Source organism: Rhineura floridana, chromosome 3 (genome assembly GCF_030035675.1).
Source record: "Rhineura floridana isolate rRhiFlo1 chromosome 3, rRhiFlo1.hap2, whole genome shotgun sequence".
NCBI lineage: Eukaryota > Metazoa > Chordata > Lepidosauria > Squamata > Rhineuridae > Rhineura > Rhineura floridana.
In genome coordinates, this window is record NC_084482.1 from 79,521,723 (window position 1) to 79,532,930 (window position 11,208).

Consider the following 11,208-nt stretch of genomic DNA (forward strand, 5'->3'; position numbering starts at 1 on the left):
AATAAAGTATAGCTTACAAAAATTATGACAACAAAATACCAACAATTTCTATCATCCTATTGAAAGACAACAGCTAATCCCCCACTGTCATCCCAAAATGTTGGAGAGCAGGAGTAAACTCAGGCAGCCCACCTCCCTGGCAGTAGTTCCTTCTTTAAAAGGATCCCAGATGGGAGGAGGGCAGAGCAGGAAGAAAACCTTGATGGTCCTTACATAGGGCTTATCCAAACGGAGCGGGGTAATCCACGGTTTCCATATTCAGTTTGTGGTCTGATAGTCCTCACTTTGCCTTTTAGTTCGCTCTTTCCCAATTAAAAAAAATGCTTTTTTGCACACGCAGCAGTAAGACCCCTACATTCTTTTCGCTTTTTCCAAGCTCCGCCTCTAAAACCTCCCCCTATCAACCAATTGGTCAGCAAAAATATGACGTATGCTCCTCTCCCCCTTTGCAACAAAGCACAATATGGCTGTAAAGGAGTTCTCGCCATGGAAGGAAAGGGAGAAGGAGGGGGGTGGTCGGTTTCACGCCTGCCTCTGGAAAGCTTTGTCAATTTCATTCTACTCGCTGGGGTTTTTGCTTCAAATCATTTCGCCGCGGGAAGGAAAGGGAGAAGGGGGGTGACACGTTTCTTGCTTTTTTAGAGAAATAAGTGCAATTGCCAGCGTGTGTATCTCGTTAAATATCCATAAAGGCAGAAAAGCATACATTCGTTTAAGCGTAATATCGCAAATACAAACAAGAAAGGGGCTGCTGGTTGGTTTCACGCCTGCCTCTGGAAAGCTTTGTCAATTTCATTCTACTGGCTGGGGTTTTTGCTTCACATCATTTCACTGTGGGAAGGAAAGGGAGAAGGAGCGGGGGGTTGACACGTTTCTTGCTCTATGCTTCTCCAGTCTCTATGGTTCCGGGCGGTGGGGACACTGTAGCAAACCACTCATATGCAGGGCAGGGAATGCCCATTACTTTCAACAGGTAGAACTGGGGGGCAGAAAAGCCCATGTGTCTCAATGGGTAAACCTGGCGTCACAACAGCCAATGCGTTTCAGTGAGTAGATCTGGCATTTCAATGGGTAGACCAGGCGTCCAGAAAGTCTATGCACTTCAATGGGTAGACCAGGCCACCAGGTCTACCCATTTGAAGACTGCTTGCTTTCTTGTTTCTATATGTGATATTACGCTTATGTATGCTTTTCTGCCTTTATGGAATGTATGCTTTTCTGCCTTTATGGATATTTAAGGAGATACACACACTGGCAATTGCACTTACTTCTCCAAAAAAGCAAGAAACGTGTCTCACATCCCTCCTCCCTTTTCCTGCGGCGAACTGATTTGAAACAAAAACCCCACCGAGAACTGATTTGAAACAAAAACCCCACCAAGTAGAATGAAATTGACAAAGCTTTCCAGAGGCAGGCATGAAACCGACCAGCAGCCCCTTTCTCACTTGCTGTGCGTTGCAGATCTCACCCAGAGCGGCCGCCCAGTTTGCAGGCTGGCAAAAAATAAAATGCATCTGCGCAGTAGTTGCAGACCCCCCCCCAACACCCCACCATTGCGATGATTGGTTCAATTTTCCCAGGCTTATTCTTGCACATGCACAAAAGTGCAGTTAGGTGATTGGCTGGAATGAGGAGAAGGGGAAACGCCCAAGTACCGCCCATCAGCTGTAAAGTCCGCGGTATTGCATCCTACCTCCTGAAGGCACAGCGGATGATTCCCGATTTTAAACAGCAAATCACATTTTTGCTGGTATTGCAAGGAGCAGATTTAACCCACGAAAATGCATAACAGCGCGAGACATCATTTGGACGACCAAAAAATAATGAACACACATAGCAGGTGTGTCACACATTTTGCAGTCGTCTGGATGAGCCCATAGTCTCTCTTGGGTCTTACATCAGGTGATTGGATCAAAATACCTGAAACTAGCAGTAAGCTGGTAATCTTCAGCAGACATAATCAGAAGACTGAACTGCATTACCTCTGTTTTCTTAGGAAAACCATTGCACAAAAAGTTGAAGCTGATTGTAGAGAGAACTTGGAAACCTGGCGTATCCTGTATGAAGAACTGCTTAATAAAGTTAAACCTTTTCAGGTTAGTCCAACCACTGATTTAAAGTCATTAAGTGTCTAGATACTGCTAAAAACATCAAACTTAAGTTGGCATTTTGACTGTTCTCTAGGTACTCCCACTGCCTTAAACACTACTATCTGTGGATAAAATCAAACAGTGATCATGTATGAGCAGTTCCATCATGCAGTGGGAATTCAGTTCCCCTTCTTTCCCACTGCTGCCCTCTGTGCCCCCAGAATCTTCTCTGGGGGTTGAGGGACCCTCATGCAATTTACGGAGAGCTTTGGTGGAAAGGAAGTTTGCTTGCATGATGTTGGATTTGTATATTGATGTGCTTATCATGTAGTTGAGTGCATGTTAAATGTCACATTTCAGAAACAACTTGATGCATATGAGGCAGAGAAGAATGCCCTTTTGAATGAGAATGGTGCCGCCCAAGAAGAGCTGAACAAACTTAGTGATGCATATGCAAAGCTGCTGGGACATCAAAACCAGAAGCAGAAAATCAAACATGTAGTGAAACTGAAAGATGAGAATGCCCAACTAAAGCAGGTTTGTTATATGCAGCATTTCTATGGCAAGGAATGGTACAGACTCTGGTGGCTGAGTGCCTGTTGGCTTGGAAGGAAAATGAGGCCACATAAAAAATCAAGTAGTGACTTCTATATATTCGGGGGAGGGAGAGAGATACCTACAGTATAAAGAACTGAATTAGTTTTCAGCACCAACTAAAAACTTAAGCCAGGCTTTTTAATGTGGCTTCTTGACATATTGGGCCACTGACTGTAAGTAAGAAGTAGTTGCTGTACTAATGTTTGTCCAAATTAGTGTTTTTTTAGTGGAACTATCTAATATTTGGTGTATCCTGCCCTAGCAGGGCTGTGGAATCGGAGTCGTGGAGTCGGAAGCAATTTTGGGTGGAGTCGGAGTCGGTAGAAATGTACTGACTCCGACTTCAAAATAAAATTAATATTAACATATATATTTGCCATTTATGAAGGAGTCAAAGTCTGAGTCAGACAGTAGAAAAATAGAGGAGTCAGAGTCGAAGGTTTGACATACCGACTCCACAGCCCTGTGCCCTAGGCTAAAAATGAAATAAAACTTGTGAATTGAAAGAAAATGCCATTCAAGAACAAAACTGCTGACTAGTTCTTGTCAAATGACAGAGCACTGATGACTCTGCCTCTGTAGAGGGGGTTGAAAAGGATATAAAGAAACCAGAAGTTGGGGAGATTATGAGTCTACCATTTCAAGTTCTGTGGTTGAGAGAAGTTTGAAGTGCAGAATGTTCTTGTCAATTAAAACAAAAACAAAAAAGGGTGGGGGAGGAGTAGAGGGGGGGAAAAGAATTGACCTCTCAAGTCCCTGACTACTGAAAGGGGAGGATTAGAGTTGGGAGGAGGATGCCCAGTGAAGAACGGTCTCCCACCTGCTATATAGCTATAAAATCCTCCAGGTAGCCCTTTAGTACTTGGGAGTGTGGGGAAGGGAAAAATGGGGCTCTTGCCTCTTTCTCATTCCTGAAACTCATCCTACCCTCAAGAGGTTTGAACAGCACTGAATGGGAGGATATGGGCTAGTGTTATTGGGGATAGGCTACATATTTTATTTGTCTAGCTGCTCTACCTAGTTGAATCATTGTTTTGAATAATGAATTCTAGAATCCCCGGAGGTTCCTGGAGGCCAGTCAGTGGCCTTGGGAATGGCGCCTCCCTCTGGGTCAGCAAGCAGGGTCCACTTCCGATGACTTCACCTTGGGGGAGGGCCATCCCACTCTCCAGACCGGCCCTGCCTGCTGCAGCGTTCGGTTGGGTCCTGCTGAGCTGAACAGTTTCAGTTTTAAAACTTCACCCTTTTCTCATTTCTTTCTTTCTTCTTCTGCCCTCCCTTCCTCCCCCCCCGCCAGCCATCCTTAGCTTAGTGCTTAGGCAGGGATTCACTTAGGCACATCGGCGCGAGGAGGGAGGCTTTTTGCAGCGTGACGCATCTCCCTCGCAGAGGCGCAACCGCTACCTGGACAAGTGGCAGCTGCTGCTGCACCGATGAGACTTCTGCCCCACCGCACGTTGAGCGGAGAAGCTCAATTTCTCAGCAGCGGAAAGAGCGGCTTTATGAGCCCTCTCCCCTCACCATAGGATTGGGTGGGGTCGCAACGCACGGAGGAGGCAGTTCTAGGCCTCCAGCCACAGCCTTATCGAGGAGGGGCGTGGCCAGGTTTTGGCGCCAAAAATGTGCAACCAGCAAATGGAGGGGGCAAGTGCAGGTTTTTTGCCTTTCCCAGGGGAACAGGAGTTCCCTATATTCCTGCATCGTGTAAAGGGCATAGTGGCCAAGGAAGTATAGGGAATAGGTTCCTTATGGCCCAATGCCCCCCCCCTTGTGAAAAGAGGAAGCCTTCTCAGAAGAGGGCTCAGGCAAAGAGGAGATGAGTGAGGTCCCCTTCTCCAGTTTCCTTCTCCTCCTCCCACCATTTGCCCCCTCATCTTCCCAGTCATCCCCAGAGCCGAAGAAAAGCCATGGCAAGGGCCACAAATGCTCTTCTAAGTCTAAACACAAAACCAAGAGGAAAGGGGTTAGGAAAAGGAGACATAGTAAGGCAGTGGTGACTGCTTTGGGGCTACTTTCAGATTCAGAGGGGCAGTATTCTTCAGAGGACGGAAGAGGGGGAACTTCCAGAGGAAGAGCTGGAAGCCCCACCTTCCAAGGGCAGGCTTTTCCAGGCTGAATTTTTTCCACCCTTAGTAGCTAAGGCCAGGTGGATCCTGGAACTTCCGAAAGAAAATGAGAAGAACCTGGAAATGTCAACACCCTCTACTTCAAAAGGTTCCAGATCTGCTTTTCCGGAGGGTCAACCACGAATGGCCAGCCTTCCCTTTCTGGATTCCTTTCATGTTTTGTGGAAGCAGGAATGGGTGAATCCCACAAAACATAAACTGACACACAGGCTTGTCGACGACCACTACTCCTTCCCAGTCAGTGCTGGAACAGTTTAGAACTCCAGCTGTGGATCCAACTGTGGCTGCCTTATCTTCATCATCTGTCATCCCGTCGGAGGGAGAAGCGGGCCCCAGAGACTCTTGCGACAAGTGTATGGAAGTGGCACTGAGAAGGGACTTTGAAGCAGAGGCAGCTGCATTCTGGGCTTCTGCAGCTACATCGGTGATGGCAAGGGCTTGCATGCTCTGGGCAGAGGAGCTCGTGTCCAGAGAGGATGTTCCCAAAGACATTAAGGACGGGCTGAAGAAAATCTATAGCATCAGCCTTTCAAGCAGGTGCTTCCAGGGATGCCCTGCAGTTCAATGCTAGAGCAATGGCTGCCAGCACAGTAGCATGTTGCAACAACTGGCTACAAAGCTGGGAGGTGGATCCGGGCTCCCAGAGTCGTTTGGCAAGTTACCCCTTTAACGGGTCCAGGTTATTTGGGGACCCTCTGGATAAGGTGCTGGTGGAAACAAGAACAGAAAGCCCTCCCAAATGCCAAGAAGGACTACCGCAAGTACAGGCAGTGGGGGCAGAAACAACAGACAGATAGGTTCTCAAAACTTTCTTACGGACACTCCTTGGAGTTCTCCAAACAACCAAGGGAGAGATTCATAGCCACACCAAGGTCCAGGAATCCACACAAACATCAGAACTTTACAGCGCCCATCAGTCACCTATTGGCAATACAAGCAATAGAACCTGTCCTGAGTCAGGAACAGGGGAAGGGGGTGTATTCCATTTTCTTTCTAGTTTTGAAAAAAAATGGGAGTACCAGAGCGATACTCAATCTCAAGTGGTTCAACAAGAAGGTGGCCTACAAACACTTCCGGATGGAAACTCTGAAGTCCATCTCGGAGGCCATCACTCAGAACAACTGGATGGTGTCAGAGGCCTATCTTCATATCCCTATCCACAGTGAGCACAGAAGATTCCTGTGCTTCTGCTATGGTCAGAGCCATTTTCAGTACAGAGCTCTTCCCTTTGGGCTCACCTCCTCCCCCAGGGTTTTCACAAAGGTCCTGGTGGCTCTGGTGGCACATCTGAGAACTCTGGGGGTGAGGGTGCACCCTTATCTAGACAACCTACTGGTCAGGGCACCGTCAAGAGTTCAGTGCCAGAAGGATGTGGAAACCACTCTGGAGTGCCTTCAGAGGCATGGGTTTGTGGTATATGTGGACAAGAGCATCTTGGTGCTATGATTTTGCATCTGGGGGTGGTGATAGACAAACTTTCGGATCTGGCTCAACAAAGAGAGGGTCTCCAAGATTCAGACTCTAGCACAGAAGGTGGTTGCACCGGAGTCAGCAGACTTGATGACCTTGGCCAAGCTACAAAGCATGGTGGTATCCTGTCAGGACTTAATAAACTGGTCCCGGTTCCACTCCTGCCCGCTACTCCAAGGGTTAATTCATTTTCAACTCCAGATCTCCCAGTCGAAACACATGTTGATATCAGTTTCGCCAACCCTACGCCGACAATTGAGGTGGTGGCTGGACTCCCATAGACTGACACAGGGGGTGAGTCTACACTCCCTAGTTCACAAAGTGGTGACGACGGATCTCCACGCTTGGAGACACATGTGGCTCAAGGTATGTGGTCGACCAGCGAAACCAAATGAAGCATCAATTGGCTAGAGCTTTGGGCAGTGAGGCTAGCTTTGCTGACTTTTGCTCCGCACATCCGGGGCTACCATGTTCTTGTTCGGACCAACAACGCTTCTTCAACAGCATATCTCAATCATCAGGGAGGGACCAGGTCGAGGACTCTGATGGAAGAGGCACTGCATATCTTCAGCTGGGCAGAGCTACACCTGCTGTCACTGCAGGCGGAACACGTGGCGGGACTTCAGAATGTGAAGGTGGACTGGCTCAGTCAGACCACGATCTCCACCTTGGCGTGGCAGTTGCATCTGGAGGTTTTTCACCAGGTGACCAAGTGTTTTGGTTGCCCGATCATTGACCCCTTTGCAGACGCTTGCAATGCCCAGGTAGTCTGGTTCTTCTCTTGGTATCAGACCCAGGGGACACAGGGAGTGGATGCCTTAGTGGTGGATTGGCTGGAGGGTCTACTGTATGCCTTTCCCCCCTTCAATCTAGCACCCTTTTGCCAAGAAGGCAAGAAGGCCATGGTTTCCGGAAATAATGCACTTGGCCTCAAGGAGACCATGGACGCTGCCTCAAAGGGAGGACCTGTTGAGGCAGGGCCCAGTGGTTCATCCCAGGCCAGAACTCTTTTAACTGACAGCATGGTGGTTGAGAGGCTCTGGTTGAAGGAGCTGGGTTTTTCAGGGGCTGTGTTGGATACTTTTTGGCCTCCAGAAAGGCTTCAACTAACCAGGCATACTGTTCTACATGGCGGGCCTTCCTTATCTGGTGTCAGGCGAGAGAGATTTCCTGGGGTTTCTGCAGTCAGGTTTGGGCAAGGGTTTTAGCACCAACACAATTAAATGACAGGCAGCAGCCATTAGCAGTGTTTTAGGATGCAGGGGAGATTTTTAAGTTTCTTCACATCTACTCTTTAAACAGTTTATCAGGAGGGTGGGCCTGAGTAATCCCCTGGTGGTCCATCGTTTCCCCTCATGAAACCTGAACTGGGTCCTTACAGCGCTCATGGGTCCTCCTTTTGAACCACTAGCCACGTGTAGCTTAAAGTTACTAACCCTGAAGGCGGTGTTCCTGGTGGCAATTACCTCTGCTTGGCTGGTGTCAGAGCTTGGGGCTCTCTCTTCTGATGCTCAGTTGTATATCTTTCACATGGATAGGCTGGTCTTGAGGACAGACCCCTCCTTCATTCCTAAAATCAACTCATTCTTTCACAGGGCTCAGGAGGTGGTTTTGCCGTCATTTTGCCCAAATCCTTCTTTCCCTAAGGAGAAGGCATGGCACACTGGGTGTGCGTAGGGCTCTGCATTTCTACCTGGACAGGACATCAAGGTTTAGAAAATCAGAAGCACTGTTTGTATCTTTTGGAGGGACCTCCCAAGGAGATTAGGCTACCTCCTCCTCAATTTCCCACTGGCTTAAGGAGGCAATAGTTCAAGCCTACCAGTCTTTGGGGAAATCTCCCCAGGGGGTTTCACAGCACATTCTTTGAGGGGGGCTTCTACATCAGCAGCATACAAGGGTAGCTTTCCTATACTAGATATTTGTAGGGCAGCAACATGGGCTTCTGTTCACACATTCACTAGACACTATAAAGTTGATTTGTGGGCCTCTGCCGATGCAGCCTTCGGGCGGAGAGTCTTGCAGAGGGTGGTTAAGATGTGACCTGCATTACCAGAATCCCACCCTGTTTAAGGTCTCTGGTATGTCCCAAGGCCAATAACTGGCCTCCAGGAACCTCCGGGGGAAAACAGAAATTCTTACCATGAATTTCTATTCCCGGGGGTTCCTGGATGACAGTCCCTGCCACTTCATTCCGGGGTGTTCGGTCTATGCAGGTTGGGGATTAGTGGCTTCTGCTAGCGCCCTACATGTGGGGTGGTAGTTGGGGCCACCGGGGGATTTCCAGGCAATTTCTACTCCTCTCTTCAGTTTCTGTTCAAATCAGGAAACGTCGGAAGGATGGACTGTGACACTTGACTCAGGTGATCTGGGGGTGGGGGCAAAAGGGTGATCTTGCTTGTCCAGCCGGTCTGGAGAGAGTGGGATGGCCCCTCCCCCAGGGTGAAGTCATTGGAAATGGACCCTGCCTGCTCACCCAGAGGGAGGCGCCATTCCCAAGGCCAATGACTGTCCTCCAGGAACCCCCGGGAATAGAAATTCATGGTAAGAATTTCCGTTTTTTCATGTGTTTGGTTCTAAAGCCAAACACAGTTAATTTCAACATTAACTGACAACCCAAGCTCTGTAATGGGAAATGTTCCTCACTGTATTTATTTATTTATTTATTTATTAAATTTATATACCGCCCCATAGCCGAAGCTCTCTGGGCGGTTTACAACAAACAAAACCAGTAACATACAATTAAAACCACATATCATCAGTTAAAATAAGATTAATTATACAAAAGTTAAGACATAATTAAACAAATATTGAATGCATATTAAATACTAAAATGCAGGAATATTAAGGCAATAGTTTGATAATTACTGCATTCCCTGGGATCCCCTTTCTTTGGAATTGGGATGTATATAGAATGCCTCCAGTCTGTGGGCCACTGTTTAGTTTGAGGAGACATGTGGTATATGGCATATAGAGAAAGATGAAGAATAACCAAAGAAACCCAGTTAGAATCATTGAGTTTAGTCGTTTTAAAAACTGAACATATGCTTTTTGATATTTAAGAAATAATAAATATTCACAACCAAGATTCTGAATCTGTCCTAGAATGGTGTATGATCCCAATTTCTTAAGTGTTTATACCAAAACTGATAAGCCCTCATGGATTTTTAGCCAGTGTACTTGTCCATGACAGTTGCCCACACATCAGATTAAATCATAGTTAAACACAAACTATGGTTTAATGTGAATCGGTAATGTGTTGATGCATACTGCTGAAAAGTTGTTGCTCAGCTCCTCTTCTTGTTGTACTGCCTGAAACAATCTAGAGTCTGGCCTCAGGTTGCGATTTGTCTGGAGAGGTACAAACCATGAGCAGTAACCAAGGTTTGTTCTTGGCTTAGTGCTCATGATTTGTTTGCAGAGAAACAAATTGCCAACTCAGGCTTGGACATCATGAGAAGCTGGACTTCGCACCAGCACAGTTAAACCATAGTTATGTTTTAAATATGGCTTAATGTGATATGCAAACTGGACCAGTGTAAGGTGAGGCAAGCCAGGAGCTTAATTTCTTAGCAGATAAAGTTAAAAGAGATTTTTCCTATTGTTCTGCCTAATGGAATGGGACTTGTGACTTAAGTAGAAAAACCATTTTTCAGGAATCTTTTTCCAAGGATCCTGTTATAATAAAACTAATTCCATACGATCAAGATTTTTGTACCTACACAATCCGTGAGCTAATTTTTAAACTGGTGTACTTTTTAGGCCACTGAATTGAGTCGCTATTAAGGCACAGATGTTGAAGTCTAACTGAATTTATTTACACACTTTCATGTCATTGTCACAGTAGTCACAGCTTTTCTTACACTGAAGGCTTCTGTTCCTTAGGAGGTATCAAGGCTGCGCTCTCAACTAGCAAAGGAAAAGAAAATTCAAGGAGAGCTCCAGGAGCAAATGAATGAAATTCAAGGTGTTAAGCGATTTGATCCTTCTAAAGCATTTCAGCATTCCACTAAGGAAAATGTTGATCCAAAAACTCCGTTTAAAGAAAGTGAGTCTTCACAAATACACCCCAGTTGAAATCCCTCAAATTTCTGAAATGTTTTTATGCACGATCTAATAAACTTTTATTTTCATTAATCTTTAATTACTTTTATTAAGCAATGAACACTATATTAAAATGAACAAAAAACAGAAGTACAAGCAATTTCTTTGAGCAGGGATAGGGATCCTCTATCCTATGGGTTCATATTTAGCTGGCAGATTAGTTTTCACCAAACTACACCTATCTGCTCCCCATCTCACATCATATGTGATGCGAGGTGTGGGGCAGGTAGAGATGCAGCTGCCAATGTACAATTGCAAGCCTTAAAGTGCACTCCTGATTTTGCATTGGCAACAGAAAACAGGCTTTAGCTGTACCAACTGATGAGCAGTAGAGCTCAAGCCAGCTGGATCTCTACAGGAACACCCTCATGCACCTGATGCCTGGGCTGCATGTGGTGCTTTTGACTGCAAAGTGCCCAATCACCTGATGTTGTGATGTCAGGTAGGCACCCTTGCCCATCTGCCAAATTTGGCCTGTGAAGCTAGATCCTGAAAGGTTCCCCCCGGGTTAGAAGCTTATACAGAACTGTTTAGGAATAGTCTATATTTTTCTTCTCCATCCTGAGTTTACCAAGCATTACTTCTGTCTGCACTGCACAAATAGGCAGTTACTAATAAGCCTTTTTCAAGCAACTTACTTTATCTTTTCTGTACAATAGGTAACAGAAACAAAACCCAATTGGAACTCTACTGACAAACAGAAGCAAATTTACATGTTGAAGATTCAAGGATTGTTTTATGGTCATATGATTCAGCTGGATAGTGTCATTAGACTTTTATTTTTTAAAAATCTCCTGAAATTAAAGCAACTATTAACTATC

General features: G+C 46.1%; 1 protein-coding gene across 2 annotated transcripts in view; it reads left to right on the forward strand.

Annotated features, from left to right (window-relative positions):
- Window positions 1-11,208, forward strand: part of HMMR (hyaluronan mediated motility receptor) — a 35,835-nt gene extending 24,627 nt beyond the window's left edge. For both annotated transcript variants that reach the window (XM_061616765.1, XM_061616767.1), the window contains 4 exons: window positions 1,997-2,096; window positions 2,451-2,627; window positions 10,169-10,331; window positions 11,047-11,208. In XM_061616765.1, the coding sequence (XP_061472749.1) occupies window positions 1,997-2,096; window positions 2,451-2,627; window positions 10,169-10,331; window positions 11,047-11,081 (475 nt within the window). In that variant the 3' untranslated portion in view covers window positions 11,082-11,208. The remainder of the gene's footprint in view (window positions 1-1,996; window positions 2,097-2,450; window positions 2,628-10,168; window positions 10,332-11,046) is intronic.